This window comes from Bos indicus, chromosome 17, assembly GCF_029378745.1.
Source record: "Bos indicus isolate NIAB-ARS_2022 breed Sahiwal x Tharparkar chromosome 17, NIAB-ARS_B.indTharparkar_mat_pri_1.0, whole genome shotgun sequence".
Taxonomy (NCBI): Eukaryota; Metazoa; Chordata; class Mammalia; order Artiodactyla; family Bovidae; genus Bos; species Bos indicus.
Window position 1 is genome coordinate 69865755 of NC_091776.1, and position 23123 is coordinate 69888877.

The following is a 23123-nucleotide window of genomic DNA, read 5'->3' on the forward strand; positions in this document are numbered from 1 at the left end:
AGGCGGTGCTAGCAGAATCCCGGGGACGGTTGCTGAGCGGGCCTGGGATCCCGGTCGCGGCGCCTTCCGCCTGACCGCTCCTAGTCGTCCATCTGTTGGATTCCGAACGACCTAACCTGAGCCCGCGCGGGACGGGCGGACCAGACGGAGAGGTGGGTGTACGGGGCCTCCGGGCGGCAGCAGGACCCCCAACGGGTTCGAGGGTGGCACCCGGATATGTGGACTCCCAGGGTTCTGGGACCCTCAGGTCTGGGAGCTCCCACCCATCCACGGGGGCGCTAAGCGACGGGGTAAAAGTTCTGAGACCCGGGGTAAAGACGCTCACGGATCTCCAGGAGGCTCCACGACCACCAGGGGTGTAAGTCTATGGGGGCAGAAACCCCGAGGAAGCTCCTCCGTTCCTCTGAGGCCCCTCACAAACTTTGGGGACCCCCACACTGTGTGACAGGGAGCCATGGGACTGGCGTGGAGCAGCGGCGGGAATTCCTGAAGAGAAAGAGACTTCCCTAGGAGTTCTAGATTCAGCATTAGGGATCCCTGCCCCTCAGAAGACATGGGGGAACTCAGAATATCCACAGAACCTAAGTCTGGTAACTGCTTATGAAGGACCGCAGCAGAGGGAGTTTGGGAGGTTGCCACCTGTCCGAGACTACAGGGATGGGGAAGCAAGCAGCGACTTGAACAGGCAGAGTCCCACGAACCCCAAGTGTGTGGACTAGGACACCCCCAGACCCATTCACCGGATGAGGTGACTCAAAAGGTGACTGTTCTGGGGAGGGGGAAGGGATGACTGTGGGATGAATCAGCGGGAGCAGGGGCAATCCTGGGACCATTTCAGTCACCGTACAGTAACTGAGCACCTCTGGTGTGTCAGGCCATGGGCCCTGGAGATTCCAGAAAGGTTAGGGCTGCGGGAGGAAGAAAAGAGTTACCCTGGGAAGCTGGGCCAGGATTTAGGGGGCCATTTTGAGAGACAGTAATAGGGCAAGAGGGAGTGTCCTGAGCCCCTGAGGGCACTTTGGAAGGGGACTTCAGAAGCTAGAGGTGGCCAAGTTTAAATCCTTTCCCTGCCCTCTGGGTCTTTGGGATCCTCCTTCCTCCGTGACAGTCCTATGGCCCTCTCCAATCCTGTTTTTCAAAGTCCAGGAGCTGGGCGGATCAGTTTCTGAATGTTTTTCCAGCTAGGGAACTGAATTCTAAGTGTGGGAATTGGCAGGAGAAGCTGGGTGTCCGGACACCTGGCTTCATGAAGTCAGGGCAGTTGGCATCGGGGGAGGGCGGGAAGGGGAGGAGTGGAGAGGGGTGTGTGCAGAGGGCTGTCCTCAAGCATTGGAAGACAGAATGTTACCTCCAATGGCTTAAGTTACCTGGGGAAGTGCGAGTGGCGCTAGAGCAGCAAGGACTTGGGTTTGGGCTTAGTCCATAGCCAGAGGCTGAGCTTTTGGGATGACTGGGGGCTGGGCTGGCCCTGGGGATGGGTGGGTGGGGCAGGAAGCCATGGAGTGTGGCCGGCACCCCCTGGTGGTGAGCACAGCTTGGGTGGGCCTTGCTGGGCCCTGGCTTCACAATCCAGATCCCTACCCTCCCTGTTTGATGCTTAGATATGGCAAGGGCCAGCTGAGGCCACACAGCAAGCTAGCAGTCCAGGTGACTGGAACTAGGGGCTTCTCCTCTTGGTTCGTTGAGTTTTCCAGCACACACTACCTGAGGGAAGAAGGCACCTCCCAGCCAGGAGTGACATCACAGATAAGAAGGATGGGACACCAATGGATGATCATGGGTTAGAGGGGGAAACTGAGGCACAAGAGCCCAAGTGCCTGTGGTTTCTGGAGGTCTCCGCAGGCCTGACTCACGTCTATCCACTGCAGAATTTCCTGAGCTGGCATCAGGTGCCAGAGGCACTGGGGAACTCACCGGGAAGGGACGGACGGAGCTCAGGGCCAGCAAGATGGCAGACGAAACCTTAGCTGGGCTGGATGAGGGAGCCCTGCGGAAGCTGGTAAGTGGTCCCATCATCTCTACTATGAGGACAGACAAGCCAGGCCGGAGAGGCAGGGTCTGTCCAGGATACCTCTCAGGTGACGAGAGGAGGTGATGGGGGAGGGGCCAGAGGGACGGCTCAGGGAAACAGGGCTAGGGCTGTTCCACGTGGCTGATGCAGAGGTTCTGGTGGCATGTGCCCATCCATGCCAGGTGCTGAGGTTGTTTCTCCCAGCCCCCCAGTGCCACCACCTGTTTAAACAGTAACTGGTGAGGACTTGCCCATGTGCAGCCACAGGTGTGGGGAGGCTGGATTTGCCTCTCCCAAGCAACAGCCTGGGCAGTATCCACCCCTGGAGGCCAGCCCAATGATAACAGTAGCAGCAATGATTAATAATACGCCAGGGAATAGCAAGGAGCAGGCTGGGCGGCTAATTCCGTCTCGCAGAATGGTCACAGCAGCTCCAAGAACCAGGAGGAGAATACTGTGGCTCGGAGAGGTAAAGTCACCTGCCCAGGGTGACTAGGAAAAGGAAGTCACCTGCCCAGCTAGGAAAAGGATTAGCCAGGATCCAAACAAACCCCCAAAGAGGATCACGGGAGACCAAGAGACCTGGATAAGTCAAGGCCAGAAGAGCTCATCAAGACAGGCCTTGGGGACCCTTAGGAGCTCTGTGACTTCTAATCTATCTGTAAAATGGGAGGTGGGGGCAATGTGTGTGAACATAATATCTAGGTCCTTCAGCTGGCACGGGGATGGAATGAGGCATGGGCCTAGATCTTGGTGTGGAAAAAGATGGGCCCCCTATATCCCCTTTCCCTAGTTTCTTCTTGAAGCCCCTCCCCCAACATCGGTACCATGCACAGAGAGGTAGTGGGGCAATCGAGCAGGGCAAGTATGTGCCCACCAGCAAGGGCAGAGAGCAGTGGGACAGGAGAAGGGGCCAGAGCCCCACCCCCTCAGCCCCTGACCCGTGTCCAGGGGGTAAATTAAAGATTTACTTTCCCTGGGAGAAGGCAAATGACCCACCCCACCCCCATTCCATTCCTTTGGAGGCAGGGGCTGGAGCCAGCCAGCTCAGCCCAGTCACTGCCGTCGTCTACCCAAGAAACTCGGCCTCGGACAGCACCTCAGACTCTGGGTGTCTGCCACTGCCACAGGCGGCTGTGTGCAACCTGAAGATGGACTTCCAAAGTCTCCCACCTTGTCAGCTCGACTTCCCGGCAGGAAGTCAGAATCCTAACGCGGGTAGTGAAGAGAAAGCCAGGTCTCCGCGCATCCCCATCTCTAGGGGTCCGCCCAGGCTCACGGCTCTCAGCTGCCACCCCTGCTTCATGCAGGCTTGGGCACTGGAAAAAGGGTTTCGGAGAAGCTGGACCGTTGGCTGTACGCCGCTCATCCCCGACCCCCTCCCTGGGAGAGGACTAGCAAGACCTCGGCCCTCGTCTTGGACCCCGAACCCCGCCTTCCCTTTCCCTAAATCCTTCCCATTCCAGGACCAGGCCCTCCGCGGCCAGGCGCCCGCCATTACTGCGCCCCAGCGCTGCCGAGGGTCCCGCCCCGCGCGCGCCGTCCTCGTGGCAGGAACAGGGGGCGTCCCGAGCCGGGCTCCTCCCCGCGGGGCCGGGCCTTATAAGGGAAAAGTTGACCCGCGCCTGAGCGTCGGGCCGATTTGGGGAACCCGAGATGCCCTCCGGATGTGCTCCCGCATATGCCTGCGAACTCGGAGAGGGGCTGTGCGGGAAGGGGGTGCCTGGGGCCACGAACACCACGTGCGCCTCCGCCACACACTGGGACGCCCTCCGCCTCGGTCCCGGGCTGGAGATCGGGCACTGACACTAGCTGGGTGACCTGCGGAAGCTGCTTAAGTCCGCGAACCTGTGTTTCCTCTCCATAGCCGGGGATGTTAAAGCAGGCGGTGGCGGGGGGCTTCCTGTCTGGCTGGCTCCGGGCCGGGCTGTTTGGGAGAGGCGTGGGCGGTGCGGGCAGCAGCGGTCGAGCGGCCCGCGTGCCTTCAGCGCCCTCTGGCGAGGCCTGGCTTCGCTGCCGGCCGGTCCCTCTTCCGTACCTGGAGGAGCCGGCACTGAGCAATGCCCGCAAAGTCTCCCCCGTGGTGCTGGTGGGGACAGGAAGACGCCGGGGCTCAGTCGCCCCCGGCAGCCAGAGTACAAAGTACTCGGAGGCCCAGCCCCCCGGGAGGAGGAAGCACCCTCTTTCCTCCCAGGAGAATTTCACCGGGCAGTTTCGGAAACCGCCCCATCTCCTTCCCTTTCCCCCCGGCGGACAATGGCGCTTTGTACTTCCTTCCCTCCCAACAACAGCCCCCTCCACTCAGGGCGGTGGGGCCGGAGAGGGCTGGCAACGCGGGACACACAGCAGGGACACGGTGGGCGGACCTTTGTCTCCAAGCCCAAAGGGACGGGTCATGCGCGAGGGTCACCAGTGGGGTGGGGCTGTCCATTCCCCAGCCCTGCCCCACCCACGGTGGGGAATCAGACAGAGGCTCCCATTTTCCAGATGGGGACACTGAGGCTCCCAGGGGTGGGCAGAAGTTCCCACATCAACCTTTCTTCAAGGATGAGAACCCCATCTCAGGATTCCAGGGGTTTGGGAAGGGGAACCCAGGAGACAAAGGGCTAGGGCTCATTGCATCTCTGAGCCTCTTTACCCTCTGCACAGGAGGGGCTGCATCAGCTGGCCTCCCAGGCCCACAATCTCCTAGCTTACCACAGAGGGCTTGGGGCCTGAGTCAAGGTCAGGACTGGGGGTGGAGAGCTGAGCTTCATTCTCCACCTGCTCCCGCATAATAGACTCCCTTAAACCCCGGGGCATCTCTAGTACAGGCTGCAGGGGGTCCCCAGTATAGTACGAGGGTCATCAAGATATTCACCATAGTAGACAGACAACAGTCACAGAGCTATCCTCAGCCCAGGGAAGGCCCCAGAGTCATGGTAAGTGAAAGTGAAGTCACTCAGTCATGTCCGACTCTTTGCGACCCCATGGGATTTTCTAGGCAAGAGTACTGGAGTGGGTTGCCATTTCCTTCTCCAGGGAATTTCCCGACCCAGGGATCGAACCCAGGTCTCCCACATTGTAGACAGACGCTTTACCTGGGTTCAAACCTGGGTTCAAACCCTGGCTCAGATCACTTTTCCCTGAGCCTCAGTGTCCTCATCTGTCAAATGGGAGTAATAGAGTGCCTAGGGCTTCTGTGAAGTTGGGACAGTTATGGGACTCAGCACAGGATCTGCACACAGATTCTCAGTAAACATTATAAATGCCTCTGGGGATCCTGTCCTCACTTCCCTCACTTTTCTCTCTCCCCTCTTGTCTGACTCTGGAATCAACCATACACAGCTCTGCAAGGTGGGGGACCCCGAGTCACCTCCTCTATCCCCACCCACTGCCCCGAAGGGGGACCAAGTGAGAAAGCCAAGACTAGAGAAGTTGGGGATATGATTCTGACCACCCAGCAGAGATTGACTGGGGCTGGAGCCAGCTGGTAGCGGGGGGTGGGGGGGTGGTTGTCCTGTCTTGAGCCTCCAGGGACCCTCCCAAAGCTCCTAGGGAATGTGAAGACTGAAGGTTCCCTGGGGGGCTCTGTCACTTGTCTCTGCTCTCTTCAGACTGGTACAAGTGAGCTCATGGCTAAGCTGGGCCAGCCACACCCCCCGCTGAAACATCCCCAGCTCCCACCTGACCCCCCAGGGAGCAGGAAGGAATGATGGCGGAGGAAGCGGAACAGAATGGCAGCAGAGGGTTCCCAGGGCTGTCCCTTGGGGACTGGGGGCGGGGGGGTGGGCGGTATGGAGGAAATCACCGTGTGTACACTTGCCCCCACCTGACACAGACCCCACCCTGGAGGCCTATCTCTGCCATTATCGTCCTGGGGGCCCTAAGCCAGTCCTTCTCCCCTCTCCCACAGAGGCTCCGTGGGGAGGATGAGGGTGGGGGCAGTAGGGCTGGCTGACCACCCAGAGAAGGTGCCCTTTCCCGGACCTGGTTAGACCAGTCACCTTCAGTTTGCCAGGGAAGGACGGGCCGAGAAGCTGGTGGGAGCACCTGTCCCCATGGATGCCCTCTCTAGGGCCCTGGGTAGACCCTAGTGCAAGCTGCCTTATCTGTCTGGGGGGTTGGCCCTAACATTACGGGCACCAGCCCCTTTGCCTCTTTAATGGTGGCTGGAGCTGGACCAGCGTAGGGAGAAAAAGAGCCCCCGACCAGGCAGGGAGCTCTGACTCCTGAGGGCCTGCCCCTGCCTCAGTTTCCCCATCTGTCCAATATGGATGAGGCTGCCACCCATCAGCAAGGCTGTGGTGCACCGGGACTGTGGGAGTCTCCCTTGCTCACAGCTGGACCCCAGCAGCCCGAATCACCCTTCCCTGCCGAGGGACGCTGTTAGGGGCCCTTAGGATGGCCTCTCTCCTCCTCCACAAATGACTCCGTGGCTCTCGGGGTTCGTTGAAGGGCTCTGAGAGGCAGGAGTAGAATCACAGGAAGGCATGCCTGACTTGGCATCTGGCTCAGGTGGGTGGGATGCCGGCTGCCCAGTCTGTGGATCACCGTGCATGGTGGGCCTTCCAGAAGCCCTGGCCGTGATCTGGGTCTCCCCCTGAGACCAGGTTTGAGTGGGCAGGCAGGCACGTGATGGGCTTGGGGCAGAGGGAGCCAAGACAGACCATTCATTGTGCCCCAGGCCAAGCCGTGGGCGGCTGGTTGCCCGCCCTCCGCCCCTGGCAGCCAAAATGACTTGCCCCCCACCCCCCACTGCCGCCTCCGCCTGTCCACAGTTGGAGGTCACGACGGATCTGGCAGAGCGGCGACGCATCCGCTCAGCCATCCGGGAGCTGCAGCGGCAGGAGCTGGAACGCGAGGAGGAGGCCCTGGCATCGAAGCGCTTCCGTGCCGAGCGGCAGGACAACAAGGAGAACTGGCTGCAGTGAGTGTCGGTCGCGGGGAGTGGGGACACACGCAGGTGGGACCGAATGTGCCAGGGCTCAGCGCGTGTTGTGCAGGCAGGCCTGAGCCAGGTGTCTGCTGCCCATCTGGGTGTGCACACGGCCGCATGGGCACGCATTTGGGGTAGTATACAAGGATGTTTGCAGGCGTGGACCACGTGCCTGGCCACGCCCGTGTGGTATTAGCACTCAGGTCCCTGGGCGTGCATGTGCCAGCGTGTAGCCAGAGGGTGTGCACAGCTACCTGCCCCTCTGCTGAAGTTCCGGGTACCCTGTCCTGGCCTCCACCCTCAGCCCACATCCTCCAGGACTCGGCCCTGGCCGCGGAGGTGACCAGTTATGGTGTCCCTGCAGCTCCCAGCAGCGGGAGGCTGAGCAGCGGGCTGCTCTGGCACGGCTGGCAGGACGGCTGGAGTCAATGAATGATGTGGAGGAGCTGACTGCACTGGTGAGGCCTGGGCCAGGGGCAAGGGAGGGGACTGGGCCGGTGAAGACCTGGACTCACAGCCCAACACCCGACACCCACCCCTCACCCGCAGCTGCGGGGCGCCGCGGAATACGAGGAGCGGAAGCTGATCCGAGCCGCCATCCGCCGTGTGCGGGCCCAGGAGATCGAGGGTACGCGCCCCGGCCCTGCTGCACGCTGCCCTCAGCGACCCCTCCACCAACCCCCCGACCCCTTGGCTCTCACCTGACACTTCTCCCTTCCCTTCCAGCTGCCACCTTGGCTGGAAGGCTGTACAGCGGGCGTCCCAACAGTGGCTCAAGAGAGGACAGCAAGGGGCAGGCAGCACGCCGGCTAGAACCATGTGAGGTAAGGGGCGTGGGTGAGGTCCTGGGCCGACCAATGCCAGCACCACAGAGCGCCTGTGTGTCTCTCACTGTTGGGGGGGGTGCCCAGCTTGTGTTTGGGGAATACTGGGGCTCTAATCTCAGGCTTCTGCCCCACTCTTCCAGACAAGCTCTGGTGACATGTCCCCATGCCAGAGTTCATCTCTACCCAGGCCTCCTGAGCAAAGCCAGCTTATCTGCACTGCTCCCAGGCTCCTGTCTGTCTCCCATTACCACCCTGCTGGCCTCCCTGCTCCCAGGCCTACCTCCCACCCCCACACTAGCCATCCAGCCTCCACTCAGCAGACCGGGGATCTCCCTGAAATGCAAATCAGACCCTGGCTGCGGCCCAGCTTAGACCATCCGTGGCCGCCCCTCCTGCTCCAGACAGCCCACATCCTTACCTTGGCTCATCGGGTCCCGCCTTCAGGCCCCAGCTGTTCACAGGGTCTGTTCTCCAGGGCGTGTGGGTGAGAGGTCGGGCCCTGCAGGTTCCCTAAGTGGCCGGCAGAGCCACTGGGCCCCTGGACCTGGCAGGGCTGCCCCGAGTGTTAGTCGCTCAGTTGTATCTGACTCTTTGCTAACCCGTGGACTGTGGCCCACCAGGCTCCTCTGTCCATGGGATTCTCCAGACAAGAATACCGGAGTGGGTAGCCATTCTCTCCTCCAGGATCTTCCCAACCCAGAAATCAAAGCCGCATCTCCTGCATTGCAGGCAGATTCTTCACCACTGTGCCACCTGGGAAGCCCCCTACCCCACGGGTTAACCAGGCTGAGGCCAGGGGTTAGGGGTCTCCACTCCAGGAATCTGTTAAGTCTGGGAGTCCCCAGAAGGTCTGCTGCTGTCCCTAACCCCTGACATCAGGAGCTGGTCCTCTCTGAACTTCCTGTGACCAGGCAGTGCCAAGAGGTTGGGAAGTGGGGATCAGAGACCGCTTGTGGTGCGCCAGCAACCACGCTTGCACAGGTGCACCTGCAGGAAGCCATGCCCAGCCCCTCTGCTTTGCATGCCCTGCCCGGGGCGCTGCCAGCCTAGGGAGCCTTGGCCGCATCCTGTGGGCCTCCCGCAGGTGCCGAAGCCAGAGGAACAGAAGCAGCAGGTGGAGGTCCCAGAGCCAACCCCGACCCCCAGCAGCTCCAGCCGGGATGTGACCACGGTGACGCTCCTGCTGCGGGCCCCTCCCAGGGACACACCCAGCCCACCTGCCTCAGCCGACGGTTCGCCCACCACTACCTCTCCTGAGCCTCCGCTGGAGCCTGCCGAGGAGGCCCTGTGCCCTGCCCCCGAGGCTCTGGGCAGTCCCGAGCCTCCCCCAAGCCCGCCCAGGGCTACCAGCCCTGAGCCCCAGGAGCCTCCAGCCACCCCCAGCACAGACGGGCAGGTGGTCGACAAGGTGAGTCGGGATGAGGGGCGGGCTTGCCAAGCAGGTGAGCTCCCGGGTCTGGGAGTCAGACCCCTGCCCACACCGTGTCTCCCCTGCAGTTCCCGCCCAGCCCCACGGAGCCCCCTGCCGCCCAAGGCCCCACCAAAGGTCGCTCAGACACAAAGAGAGCAGGTGAGGGTTCCGGCAGCAGAGACAGCGCGGGCCTCCCCTTCCCTGCCTGCAAAATGGGTTGTGGTGCCTGGACGGCTCCAGCACCCTCGGGTCCAGGCCCTCTCTGACACTGCCTCCTCCCACTGCCCCCGAGGTGTCCCCGCCCCCCGCCCGGCCCACTCCCCCCCACCCATGGCCAGAGGCTCTCCTGCAGCCTTGAAAGGCAACGGGCCTCAGGCACATTCTTTTCCCCAAAAAGGGAGTGCACCCATCTCCCAGCTGCAGCCCTGGGCAGTGCTGGCCAGGGGAGTGTCCCCCTTCCCCATCGGCAGGGAGGATCTGGGCACCCTTCCTCCGGCCCAAGCCTAGCCCCAGCTCCTGGCAGTGTCCAAGTCATCCTGGGGTCAGCGGGAGGAGGGGCCTGTGAGAGAGAGAGGGACGCAGCTGCGTGGGGAAGCCGGGAGCTGTGGGAGTTGCAGGATGGGCTGGTAGGCTAGAGGGGTGTGGAAGAGAGGACTCCAAGAGGTGGTCTCCACTGTCCACTCTCCTTTCTCTGCCCCGCCTCAACTTGGCCGCTACCGCCTCCCCATGCTGCCAGACCTGGCTGACCCTCGCCCCTGCCAACTCTCCCTGTCTGTGCTCAGCCCCCGCCAGCCAGCCCAGAACCGAGGTACTTGCCTGTTCCCCCCAACCCTGGGCTCTGGGCAGTGCCTGTCCCAGCCAACCACTGACGACCTGCCCCGTCCCGTCTAGAGCCCACCCCCCTCGCCAGCGGACCTTCCCCGTTCCAGCGGGCGGGCTCCGTCCGGGACCGCGTGCTCAAGTTCACATCGGACTCTCCTATGGCTGCTGGGCTCCAGGAAGGCCCACCCCGCGCGGCCCTCGGCCCCTCGACCCCTGCCAGGCTCCCAGGCCCCTCCCACACCAGCACCACCCCTGCCGCCTCCTCCTCCTCCTCCAGTGGCCCCTCCTCGCGGGGAACAGCCCGGCCCCTGGCCCAGCTTCAGAGCTGCCCTCGGGAGGAGGGCCCCAGGGGGCGGGGCTTGGCCGTCAGGTCCCTTGAAAACAGAGCAGGGGGGCCCGTGGCCGGCTCAGAGGAGCCCAGCGCCCCGCTGCCCGTGGCCGTGGGCGCCGCCGAGCCAGGGGCCAGTATGAAGACCACATTCACCATCGAGATCAAGGATGGCCGGGGCCAGGCCTCCACAGGCCGGGTGCTGCTGCCCACGGGCAACCAGAGGGCAGGTAGGCCTCCCCTCTGCCTCCCCACTGCTGGGGGTTGCGTGCCTATGGCCGTCCAGCTCCGCACACAGGACACGTGCCGTGGCCAGGGCTCAGGGTGTCTCCAGAGGGTGCGCTGGAAACGAGGGGCGCCATCAGCCTGGACTGGCAATGCCCCCACCTCTGATCCTGACGGTTGTCCTTCTCCCCCTCCAGAACTGACGCTGGGGCTGCGGGCGCCCCCCACCCTCATTAGCACCAGCAGTGGGGGCAAGAGCACCATCACCCACATCAGCAGCCCTGGGAACCTAGCCCGGCTGGGCAGTGTCACTCACGTCACCAGCTTCAGCCCTGCCTCCCTGGGTAGCCGAGGAGGCTGCAGCATAAAGGTGAGCCCTTGCTCCTCACCCCGTCAGCCTCCCCATCATCGGCCTCACGTGGACGGCTTCAGGGTGTTAGGGCTCGCCGGGATTCTCTCCTACTACACACACGGGAAAACGAGGCCCAGACAGGGGAGGTGCCCCCAGCCCACAACCAGTTGGTGGCAGAGCTAAGGCCAGACCTCACCAATCAGCCACTAGGCGTGTCGGAAGCTCACTGCGTACCGGCCTTAAGCTTCCCATGTGATGATTTCCGGCCCCTACTCCAGAATTGGCCAGTGCATTCCTCATGAACGGATGGGAAAAGCGAGGTCAGGGAGGGTGGTGAGGGCTTGCCCCTCCACACCCACCCCCCATCCTGTAGCGGCCACAGGGGCCCTGCTCCGACCCTGCGCTGGACCTCAGCCCTGAGGTGCAGAGCCGCTCATCTGCTCATCCAAGATCAGCCTGGCCCGTTGGGAGACTGGAGATTAGCGATTGCCATCTGCGTCAGCATCTTGGGGGAGGGGATACTGGGCTGAAGCACCGATGGGGGCACAGGCAGGGGGGTGCCAGTCAGGTGAGGCAGCAGCCCAGCAGGTGCCGTGGGAACTGAATCCGCTGCAGCCTTCCATTATTCATCCTGGAGCCCAGCATCAGCTGGCTGGACGCTCTGCAGGGGAGGGAATCCCCAGTGAGCCACCCGGCTGCCCAGGTAATGGCCTCAGTGCTGCTCCAGGGGCTGAGTGGGACTTCGAAGTGAGAGAGAATAGAGCCAGCTTTAGGGGTGACAGGGAGAGGGCGGGGGCAGGAAGCACCCTTCCCCTCCCAGGTCGGCACTTAAACCACTATCTGCCAAGGAGGTGAGGACAGGGTGGCTGAGGCTCTGGGGGTGATGGGAGACACCACCGGGGGCCTGGGGATCTGAGACCACCAACTGGCCTCAGAGTCCCCCTCCAGAAGCAAAGGGAGGCAGATGGTGTGCCTAGGATGCACCTGCTCAAAGCTGTGGTTGGATCTGAGCACAGAGGCTGGCAGAGGACGTCTATCTCAGGGACCAGGCACTCGCCACAGCAGGTTGCGCGAAGTCCTGCCCCCAACCTGCTCGAGGCTTTCTAAAACAGCATGGCGTGAGGGCAGAGCAGAGGATGCAGGCGTCTGGAGCCTGGCAGGCTGGGTCCTCTCCGCTCATGCACACGGGGGCCCTGACAGGCCCGTTCCTTGCCCCCTCCCTCAGTCTCCCCACCCACGGGGAATAGGCAGTGCTTCAGCACCTGGGCAGCCTTGCTGTGCTGCCGGTCTGCGATCTCTGCAAGGCCAGGGCCAGGCCTGGCGGTCCGCCTGCTTGGGCAGGCTGCCCCTCCCCCCACGGCCCCCTTCCAGAGGGAGCCCAGAATAGGTTTCTATTTGGGCTACAGCCCCAGCTGGCGGGCGGCGGGCCGGGAGGCCAGCAGGGGCGGGGCAGGCCCGCTGCCCTTGCCTGCGCCCTCAGGACCAGCTGCAAAGCCCGAGTCGGCCAGCCAGGAGCAGCAGTCCCCAGCACAGTCCCTGGCGTCATCCCACCGCACAGCCCCCCACCAGCACCATGCCGGGGGTCCCGGGGCCGGGCTCGGAGCTGGCCGCAGCCCTCGAGGAGCGACTGGGCCGGGCCTTGGAGGAGCTGCGGGCGGTGGCTGAGGCGGGCCGGGCGGCGGTGACCCAGGCCGCTGAAGCAGCAGCCTCGGCCATGGAGCCGGTGGCCCGGGCAGCCGAAGAGCTGCGGGTGGAGACGGCCGCTCTGAGCCGGCGGCTGGATGCACTGGGCAGGCAGGTGGAGGTGCTGAGCCTGCGGATGGGGGTCCCGCTTGTGCCTGACCTTGAGCCTGAGCTGGAGCCCAGTGAGCTGCTCCTGGCCGCCGCAGACCCCGAGGCCCTGTTCCAGGCGGCCGAGGATGCCGGGACCCCCGTGGCCCACCCACCTGCCTTCAGCACCCGCCGCCGCTCCTCTGCCGGCCCTGCCCACAGCGCCAGTCTCGTAAGTCCCTGTGGGCTGCTGGGGGGGCTGGTTTGGAGCCAGGCTCGGCCTCTGCCGGAGGACCTTAGGGGTGCCACCACCCGTTCTGAGCCTCAGTTTTCCTGTCTGTACAGGGGACTGGGGCGCCGGTGCTCCAAGGCTAAGGCAAGATGGTGCCATGCCCCTGGCCCTGAGGCACACGTGGCGGCTGCCCTGGCAGCCCCTGGCCGGGGCCCAGCCCCCAGCCCCACCCCCACTCCCTGCCCCAGCCAGGCCGAGCCTCCCCGAAGCAGCTGCCACCTCGTCTCTCCTTACCCTTACAGCAGACCAAGGGGCCCTGCCAGGAGGGGATGGGGCTGTGATAGCTGGGCTGGGGGCTTGTCTGCATGGGGTCTGGGGAGATGCCCTGGGATGGGTAGGAGGCTAGGTTGAGGCTAGAGGGGCCCCTTAGGGGGTGACGTGCTGGGAGTGGGGAGCAGGGGCGAGCTCCAGAGAGGACTTGGCTCTGGGCAGCCCTGGTCAGACACCTGGTCAGGAGCCTGTGGGCCTTGGTCCAGCTCCCTCACCGTGTGGAGGGGGGACACATGCTGCCTGGGCACTGGCCCAGGAGGACCCAGGCTTTGGGAACGGGCAGGACAGGGCACAGCCTGCCTGGGAGGGGGCTGGGAACGAAGCGGCAGAAGGAACTCGGGTTCAGGGGTTAGGCTTCAGCGCAGACGCCGGGCCGCGTCACACTTCTAGAAGGACTGGGGACAAGTCCCACAGCTGCCCTGAGCCTCAGCTTTCCCATCTGTTAGGAATACTCAGTGTTCACACAGTGCTCACTACTGAATGGAAATCACCATTATCGCCACCCTTAGTTGCATCAAGACAGTTCTGGGTACATGGGAAGCCCAGCAACAAAGCTCTCAGTGCCTCTTCCCTGAGCCTCACACCAGCGTGGCCATGCCTGGGCAGACAGTCCAGCTGGCTAGTGGTATCTCAAAGCCTGTGCCAGTAGCCCCAGGGCCTGGTCTCCTGTCCTTTGGAGGCACGGTTGGTTTCATCTACAGCCCTGCTTATAACCCATGCCCTTTCCCCTCTCTGCAGATGGAGCCAGAGCCCGCAGAGCCCCCCTCTGCCACAGTGGAGGTGGCCAATGGCGCCGAGCAGACCCGAGTGGACAAAGCACCAGGGAGCCGGAGCCGGCTGAGTGCCGAGGAGCTGATGGCCATCGAGGATGAGAGCGTCCTGGACAAGATGGTATGGCCACATCTGGTGGACTTGGGGTGGGCGGGGGCCCGGGCGGGCAGGCACCAGGTGGGAAATGATGGGGGCTCTGTCTGCAGCTGGATCAGACTACGGACTTTGAGGAGCGGAAGCTCATCCGGGCTGCACTGCGTGAGCTCCGGCAAAGGAAGAGAGGTAGAGAGCCCAGTGCCCCCACCCCGCCCCCAGGTCAGCTGCCCCCTTCTCTGGGGTCTATTCATGGACACTCCGGCTCAGTAACGCCCTCCCCAGTGTATTCTCTAGACTCAGCTTTGCCTTCACTGGGGTCTATTCATGGACACTCCGGCTCAGTAACGCCCTCCGCAGTGTACTCTCTAGACTCAGCTTTGCCTTTCCTGGACCCGGCTCTTGCCTGGCCTCCTTCCTCTGGATCCAGCGCTTCCGTTTTCTAGATGCTTCTCTCCTGCTTCCCAGACCCAGAACCAACTTCTCTTCTCCCTCCTAGACCCCGGTTACTCTCTCCCCCAGAAACTCCTGCTTCCATCCGGTTGCTTCTCCAAGTTCTGTCAACTGCTCCTTCCCTGAATCCAGATACTCCTCCTCCCAGCTGCTTTTCTCTCTTCAAGGTCCACCGATGACCACCTTGGGCTCTGCCTCCTTCCCCAGGCACAGCTACTTCCCACCCCCGGACCCAGCTATTCTTTCTTCCAGCTTCTAGTCCCGTTTGCATCTCCAGATTCTCTCAATTACTCCCTCTCTGGATCTAGCTGCTTCCTGCAGGGCCCACGGATGGCTGGCCAGCCTCTATGCCCACCCACCTGCTGCTTCTCTAGGCAGGGGTACGCCTGTGTTACAGAGGATGTTGGGGCAGTTACCCCCTTTGCCAGCTTCTCTCCCAACTACCCCGTCCCTGGATCAAATGGCTTCTCAGCTACCTCCAAGGACTCCGTCCGTGGACTTCTAGTTGCTCTTCTCCCTGCTAAGACCTATCTGAAGGCCCCTGCAGCTGCTGCCCTCTCTCAGCTTCTCCTCCCTGGATCCTGCTACTCCCTCCCTAACTGGAGATACTCCCTCCCAGACTCAGCTACTCATTCGCACAGACACTCCCTTCTTGGATCCACATACTCTCCCCCTTCAAGTTCAGCTGTTGCTCATTTCCGAGTGCACCACATGCCCCCATTCCCTCCCAGGTTATAGCTCCCCCCTCCCCCCCAGCTACTCCCAGAGAGGGCCCTTGCCCCCGTGTCTTCAGTGTTGCTAACGAGTTGCCCTCCACCCCATCTGTGTGCCCCGTGTGCCCGTGCATATGTGCTGTGTGGGCGATGGTGACCTTTCTGGGCATGCGTGGGACCATCCCCCACCCAGACCAGCGGGACAAGGAACGAGAACGGCGGCTGCAAGAGGCCCGGGCCCGGCCAGGGGAGGGCCGCGGCAACACGACAACCAAGACCAGCACGAGGCACAGCCAACAGACGGCTGACGGCTCAGCCGTCAGCACGGTCACCAAGACCGAGCGGCTCGTCCAATCCAGTAAGGGGCCAAGCTGGGCTCAGGACGGGACCACGGCCCCTCCATCCCGCCGCTCACACCCTTCCTCTCACCCCTGCCCATGCAGATGACGGCACACGGACGGCCCGCACCACCACAGTGGAGTCGAGTTTTGTGAGGCGCTCAGAGAGTAAGGCCACCGGGCGTCTCCGCGTTCCTGCCTGCCAGCCCACCTCCTCAGGCTCTTCCTCGAACTGTCACTCCGAACTTTCGTCTGTGTGTCTCTCTGTCCAGCCGTCACTTTCTCTTCTCTGCCTGTGGCTCCCTCCATCCCTCCGCCAGCCCTCCCGCCCCGTCTCCCAGCCCGGGACCTCACTGTGCTCCCCTTTCCCTCTCTTGCAGATGGTGGTGGCAGCACCATGATGCAAACTAAGACCTTCTCCTCTTCATCATCCAAGAAGATGGGCAGGTGAGCACAGGTACCTTCTCCCAGACCACGGAGGAGTCAGTGCCGCAGGAGACCTCATTGCATGCCCATTCTACAGATGGGTAGAGCAAGGTGTTGGGAGATGTTGGGCACACAGCCAGAGAGAGGTAGAGTGGGAGTCAGAACACTCCTGCTTGCCTTGCCATTTCACGTAATTCTCAACTATGCCAAATCGTTGGGGGAGGCCAACGATTTGCTTGGGGTCTTAGCGAGGCCTCCCCACCACACTGAGCTACCTGATGGCACTGCCACTTTCCAGTGTCTGCAGACCACATCCCATGTCACAGAGAGCATCTGTACATCTTAACCCCGTGGTGGAGGGGTACGCCTATGTTACAGAGGACGTTGGGGTAGGTAGGGTCAAGAATTCAGGCTGGGTACTGCAGGGGTCCGGAGACTCTGCATCAGAGACTTGTGTTCAAGTCCTTGCACTGGTCCCCCTCCCCGTGCCCTCTGAAATCTGAGGCCACAGGCCTCCATTTCCTCATCTCCAGTGGAAGTGGTAAGCTCACCCCTAACCCTTGTGCAATTTAAAATGACATATAGAAAGGGCTCAAGAGACACGAGCTGTTATTACTGTTACCATTGCTGTTAGCACATCGGTGGTCATTATTAGTTGACAGTGCCTGGAATGGGAACACACCTGTAACCTGGGCATATAATGAGCCTTGGAAGAGAACTCCCCATGGGCAAGTCTGTTGAAAAGAGCTTGGCTCCTACTTTCTATTCCTTTGAGCCTCAGTCTACTCTGTAAAACGTGTGTGATGGGAGCCCCTCCGTTGCTGGCCGGCATTGCCGGTGGTGGAGATACGGGAAGAGTGTAAGGTCTGGAGCGTGACTAGCCCTTGGCGAGTCGGGGTCGAGGCACAGGAGCCGCTCCCGGGGCCCTACCGGTCGCTTACCCACCCCTCAGTATCTTCGACCGGGAAGATGAGGCCAGCCCACGGTCTGGCAGCCTAGCGGCCCTGGAAAAACGCCAGGCAGAGAAGAAGAAAGAGCTGATGAAGGCGCAGAGCCTGCCCAAAACCTCAGCGTCCCAGGCGCGCAAGGCTATGATTGAGAAGTTGGAGAAGGAAGGCGCGGCAGGGTGAGTCGCAGTGGGCAGGGCGGGGCCTAGTGACTACATGGGGCGGGGTCTGGGCTCTGGTGGGCGGGGGGCCTAATGACCACACGGGGCGGGGTCTGGGCTCTGGTGGGCGGGGGCGTGGAGATCTGGCCTACTGGGTGGGCAGGTGGAGAAAGTGCCCATTGTAACCCGGCTCTCTACATGACTCCCGCAGCAGCCCGGGTGGACCCCGCATGGCTGTGCAGCGCTCCACCAGCTTCGGGGTCCCCAACGCCAACAGCATCAAGCAGATGTTGCTAGACTGGTGCCGAGCCAAGACACGTGGCTACGAGGTGAGCCCCAGGAGGCCAGGTGAGGGCCTCCCCACCCCCATATGTCCCCCAGCTGCAGCTGTACCCTTCATAGCCACTGTGTCTGGCAGGGACGATGGGAATTCCTCTTCTGTGACACATAACAGGCTGTGTGTGTGTGTGTGTGTGTGTGTGTGTGTGTGTGTGTTAGTCGTTCAGTCACGTCTGACTCTTTGCAATCCCAAGGACTATAGCCCTCCGGGCTCCTCTGTCCATGGGATTTCCCAGGCAAGAACACTGGAGGGGGTTGCCATTCCCTTCTCTAGGGGCTCTTTCTGACCCAGGGATTGAACCCATGTCTCCCGCATTGCAGGCAAATTCTTTATCTGAGCCACCAGAGAAGCCTCATAACATGCCCTAGATTCCTGAATAAGTGATAAAGTTGCAGGGCCTAGAGAGGGCCCTTGGATGGTGGGCAGGGTTCAGGACCAGACCCCACTCTTGGAGTCTTCCCCCTCATTGCTCTCTCAATGCACTGGGTGACTATCTATACGTAAGAGAAAGAGTGATGAGGGCATGACCATGGCCTTAGCGGGGTGGTGCTGGGCCTCTTGGTCACTCTGGCCCATTAAGTAGCAGATACAGGAGTTAACAAACAGTGGGAGAAGGCACTGCCCACCTACCGTGCAACCTTGAGCAAGCTACAGGGCCTCTCTGAGCTCGGCTGCCCTAGATCTGGAATGCCAAAACACAGAGGGTGGAGGGCATGGGGGCGCTGACCAGTCCTCCCACTGCCCATAGCATGTGGACATCCAGAACTTCTCCTCGAGTTGGAGTGACGGGATGGCCTTCTGTGCCCTGGTGCACAACTTCTTCCCCGAGGCCTTCGACTACGGGCAGCTCAGCCCACAGAACCGGCGTCAGAACTTCGAGGTGGCCTTCTCGTCCGCCGAGTAAGTGTGGTTGTCGGCTCCTTGCTGGTCTCGGCCGGGCGTCTGGGGCTGGGCGATCTGCGCCAGGCCCAGCCGCTTCGAGGCTCCGTGGAGCCGGCCAGCCCCACTGTCATTCAGCAGCTGAGACCCACCCCCCACCTTCCCCAGAAAGCCCCCGTCCTCTTCCACCCCACCCACCTGCTGCTGAGCGTGCCAGGTGCCCGCCGGAACGAAGGAGCCGGAGGCCCACCTACCAGCCCGGGCCAAGGCCCACCAGGTGGCCCTGTCCGTATCCCCTCCATCCTCCGTCTGCCCCCTTCTCCCTCTCTCTCTGCCCTTTCTCTGTCCTGCTTTCCTCCCACTATCACCAGAGCTTCCTGCTCCCACGGGATCCCGGCTGGAGATTCCAAAAGGAGGCTCCTGGCCCGGGCACCGTGCCCGCCCAGCCTATATAGGTGTTGCCAGAGGCTTATATAGGACTTCCGCAAGCCCTCCACTTTGGAATCATTGCCCCGTCTGCACACCTCACTCTCAGCACCCTCCTCCACCTGTCTCTCCTCCTCTCCTTCTCTCTTTCTGGATCCCCCCAGATTTCTTCTTCCTCCTCCCCCCCTCCACCTCCTCTCACGCCTTCCTCACCCCCGCTCCCTGGGGCACAGCCCTCCTCTCCAACCCCGGCGCCAATGCCATCGCCCCCCACCCCTCGTTCCCTCCCGCTTGCCCCGAGAGTTCTCTGCACCTGTGACTGATCTGGCCCCCACCCCTGTCTGCATCGCACACCATTAGTGATGGGTAGTTGAGCGGCACGTCCACGGTGGGGAGGGGGCATGCGGGAGGCTGGCAGACTGCGGCACTGAGAACGTAACTGAACTCATGTCTCTGTATGTGTGTGTGTGTGTGTGTGTCTCTCTGTTCTCCTCCCCTCTCTCTTCTCTGCCTCTTTTCCCCACCCCGCTGCCCCACTCGGGCCCGGCCCGCCCCGCCCCTCCCCGGCCCCCTACCCTCCCCAGGACTCATGCGGACTGCCCGCAGCTCCTGGACACAGAGGACATGGTCCGGCTTCGAGAGCCTGACTGGAAGTGCGTGTACACGTACATCCAGGAGTTCTACCGCTGTCTGGTCCAGAAGGGGCTGGTAAAAACCAAAAAGTCCTAACCCCTGCTCGGGGCCCCACGGTGAGGAACGCCGCCTTGCTCGCCTGCCCTGTTGCGCTGGATCTGCTCGATGGGGGCTCAGAGAGAAGCCGGGGAGGTCGGAGCAGGGAGGGGGAAGCAGAGGGGCCCCCTGAGAAGAGCCAGAAGGAGCCAGACACAGCCTGATCTTCTGGCTGCTCAGTACCTTGCAGATGAGACCATTCTTCTCAATGGGCAGTGATGACCAAGATGGGCAGGACAGAGCTGGAGGAAGCCCAGGAGGCCATGGGATCCCGGGGTTGCGGGGGAGGCACCCGACCCAGCCAGCGGGTCTGGGACAGCTCGCTGAAAAAAGTGCACACTAAGCTGGCATCTGAATACCAAGTTCAGGCTAAAGGAGGGAGAGGAAATCCCGGGCAGAGGGATCAGCCAAGTGCACCGGGGTGGGGCTGAGGGACGTGGAGGGCATGGCACACCCAGGCAGGGGAGGATGTTTGTTTAGTCTGGGTGTGAGGGGGAGGAAGGGGTCATATTCAGGAGTCCGAACTTCCTTCTGAAGACAAGAGTCATAAAAGTTTTCCAAACAGAGAAGGGATGTAGGTAGCATTTTAGAACAATCCTTGGGTGAGGCCTGATGAAGGACAGGGAGGGAGGGGATGGACTAGCCAGCTAGAGAACCTTAACTAGAGAGATAGGAGTTCTGATGGATCCACTGGGGAGGGAGGAGGGTCCCAGGCCTCCAGTTGGTGCACTGGGGGGTTGGCTGTGCCATGCTCTAAGGTGAAAGGCTCAGGAACAAGACCAGTTTAACAGGAAGATGTTTCTGGTGGAGGTCCTGGATCCCCAAACCAGCCGTGGCATTTCCTGTCTGGTCATCTCACATCAGGGTCACAGTAGAGAATTCATATCTTGAGCTTACTGCCCATTACATACCAGGAGCTCAGAGGAGAGAAGACAGTGGCGGACTCATCGTGTGCCAGGGGGTGGTAGGTCAGAGCCGGGGCTGGAAACGGGAACTTCAAACTCCCCACCTTGTGGCTCTTTTCCTGGCCCCATCCCTTTTCCCACCCATTTCATAGAGAGAAGAAAAGACAAAAGGCCCAGAAGGAGAAAAGGGATTGCCTAAAGTAATGTGAATCAGGGACAGAGCTTGCAATGCACCCAGATGCCCCTCAGGGCCTGGAGCCATTGTGAGGGGCCACCCCCACATGCACACATAGATTCAGAGAAGCTGTGCAGGTGAGGGGAGGATGGGCATGGCGCTGTCTCCAGGTCATATATGGACTTGGGAGCTGCTGCCCAGCAGGCCAGCCTGGAGGGAGAGGGGCCCAGTCCGCCCCGTTCCAGCTGGAAAGTGTGACTCAGCCGTGCTGTTGTTCGGATTGCCTGGTGTTTGGCCTGTCACTGGGGCAGCCAGAGCCCTGTGCCGTGAGCCCCGGTGTAAACAATGGCTTTATAAGGTCTCCAGGGAAGACACCAGAGGTGGGAGGGAGCCCCACGATGGGAAAGGCCAGGATACCCCGGGAGATAGCCGCAGCTGGAAGAAGCTACAGAGAGAGGCTGCCTCTTCACCACAGTACAGCTGGAACAGGCCCAGTCTGGGGCAGAGACGACCCCCAGGGCACACAGCACGTCAGCAACAGGGTCAGGAACCTCTTACTCATTCTTGGTGCTTCCAAGGACTCAAATGAGGCAAAGAATGACTATGCTGTTGTTGTAAAGATGGGGAAACTGAGTCACAGGGCAGGGTTTGCTCTAGCTTCCACAGCTGGCCGGGAGTAGAGCCTACACTGAAACGGGTCCCCTGCTTTCCTGGCTTCTTCCCTGAAGGAGTCCTGGAGAAAGGAAAGTGGGCCCTGGCCCTTACATGGTTTGACCTTGAGGGTCTGACCTTGAAGGCGCAAGATGGCAGGTAGTCCTGGGCCCTTGGGTGTCTTGGGAACAGGAACAATTCCTTTCCTCATGCCCCCCCTACCAAAGGAAACTCACTTAACAACAGTGACAGTGTTAACTGTATGCCAGGCGTGGCGCATGGGAGGCAGGAGAGGTCTGGCTCCAGGAAGGGAAATGGAGCCAGGGAGCGCGCTCTGTCTCTGAGCCCTGGGGCTGTCAGTTATTTAGTAGCCGCAGCCCACTCCCCTCAGAGTGGGGCGAGGGCTCCTGCAATATGGAAGGAAGGGGGCCCCAGGCAGGTGCCAACGTCCAGGGCTGGGGGCCTGGATCGCCTCAGGCCCAGACCTGCACCTACTAAGTGGTGGAGCTGGAAATGAATGCCTCTTCTGTTCTGTGAGCTTCCCTGATAGCTCAGCTGGTAAAGAATCTGCCTGCAATGCAGCAGACCCTGGTTCGATTCCTGGGTCAGGAAGATCCGCTGGAGAAGGGATAGGCTACCCACTCCAGTATTCTTGGGCTTCCCTGGTGGTTCAGCTGGTAAAGAATCCGCCTGCAGTGAGGGAGACCTGGGTTCAATCCCTGGGTTGGGAAGATCCCCTGGAGGATGGTCAGCAGGGTGTCCTGGCCCCGAGTGTGATGCTAATGGTCCAGTGTGTACTGACTGGGACGCTCATCTGCACCCCCGTTAAAGAACTGCCTCCCACACATACATACACCTCCCTGGCCTCCGTCTCACACAGCAGGAATGTCCCTTGAGGTAGATGGGGGTTCCCGAGCTGCTCTACAGCAGGTCCCAGGCCAGGGAGCTGGCAGATAATCCAGGGTTCAGGTCACTGAAGTGGTCCTGGATGCAGAGAAGGATTTGAGGCCCCTTGGGTACCACGGTCCAAATGAAAGGCTTTGCCAGCTAGAGTGTACCTTTGGGAGTGAGAAGGAGGCGGCCCTCCAGAGATAAGTGGACGGGGTCTGAAGTCAGGACCTCCCCAGGATTAGGGGTTGAGACCTCGACCCTGCAGTAGGTCCACGGGCCTGGACACAAGGGATGGGGCAGGGATCTCCTCTTTCGCCTCCATTTGCCTGGCCTTGCTCCCCACCAGGGTGCCTCCAGGCGTGGGTGGGTAGGGCCTGGGGTTTCAGCCTTCCTAGAAGGCTTTTCCCCCGGTCAATCGATCTGGAGTCGAGTTTATGCAAGACCCGCAGGCTGCGGCACTGGAAAGACCTTCGAGTAGAGGGGTCGCCGCAGGAGGTGGGGCCGGCGCTGACAATCACTCCTGTGCCCCCTCCCGGCAGGATGCTGGTGGACTGCGTACCCCTGGTGGAGGTGGAGGACATGATGATCATGGGCAAGAAGCCCGACCCCAAGTGCGTTTTCACCTACGTGCAGTCGCTCTACAACCACCTGCGGCGCCACGAGCTGCGCCTGCGCGGCAAGAATGTCTAGCTTCCCCTCCGCCGCCCGCACGGCCGCCCGCGGCAAGCAGCGCCCACCATCCAGGCACCATCCCCTCCCTGTGCGCCTGCCCACCGCTGCCCTGTCTGTCGCGGCACCTTCCCACGCAAACACGCAGCGTTTTGATAAATTATTGGTTTTCAACGACCCGGATTTCTCTCTGCCTCCCTTGGGGGGTTGGATGGAGGGCGGCCGGGCAAGGTGTGCCCACGTCCCTACTCAGGCAGCTGGGAATGCGGGGTCTCCCAGAGGGTATTCGGGGAGCTCTTATTCTTCCCCCGCCACAGCAAAGAAAGAATC

At 61.7% G+C, this 23123-nt stretch overlaps 1 protein-coding gene across 8 annotated transcripts; it reads left to right on the plus strand.

Moving 5' to 3' along the window:
- The first annotated feature begins 7 nt into the window (after window positions 1-7).
- SMTN (smoothelin) lies at window positions 8-22970 on the plus strand. 8 transcript variants are annotated; one of them, XM_019977490.2, is made up of 21 exons: window positions 9-152; window positions 1869-1999; window positions 6772-6920; window positions 7234-7387; window positions 7479-7557; window positions 7656-7753; window positions 8841-9164; window positions 9254-9326; window positions 9904-9975; window positions 10059-10547; window positions 10740-10912; window positions 13965-14117; window positions 14204-14279; window positions 15450-15614; window positions 15700-15762; window positions 15975-16041; window positions 16973-17146; window positions 17340-17457; window positions 18217-18368; window positions 19358-19522; window positions 22664-22970. In XM_019977490.2, the coding sequence occupies exons 2-20, from the start codon at window positions 1949-1951 to the stop codon at window positions 19500-19502; spliced, it is 2775 nt and encodes a 924-aa protein (XP_019833049.2). In that variant the 5' UTR covers window positions 9-152; window positions 1869-1948; the 3' UTR covers window positions 19503-19522; window positions 22664-22970. The 8 variants fall into 8 exon arrangements, with proteins under 8 accessions (XP_070625981.1, XP_019833054.2, XP_019833049.2 ...); XM_019977492.2 differs by having other exon boundaries at window positions 7294-7387; XM_019977489.2 differs by lacking the exon at window positions 19358-19522.
- Window positions 22971-23123: the final 153 nt, after the last annotated feature.

Excerpts from the sequence above, each read along its gene's own strand:
- SMTN (XM_070769881.1), top strand. The coding sequence starts at position 1,949 with ATGGCAGACGAAACCTTAGCTGGGCTGGATGAGGGAGCCCTGCGGAAG. Across the intron at positions 15,615-15,699 it reads CGAGCGGCTCGTCCAATCCA|ATGACGGCACACGGACGGCC; the intron begins GTAAGGGGCCAA and ends CTGCCCATGCAG. Across the intron at positions 18,369-22,663 it reads GTGGCCTTCTCGTCCGCCGA|GATGCTGGTGGACTGCGTAC; the intron begins GTAAGTGTGGTT and ends CCCTCCCGGCAG.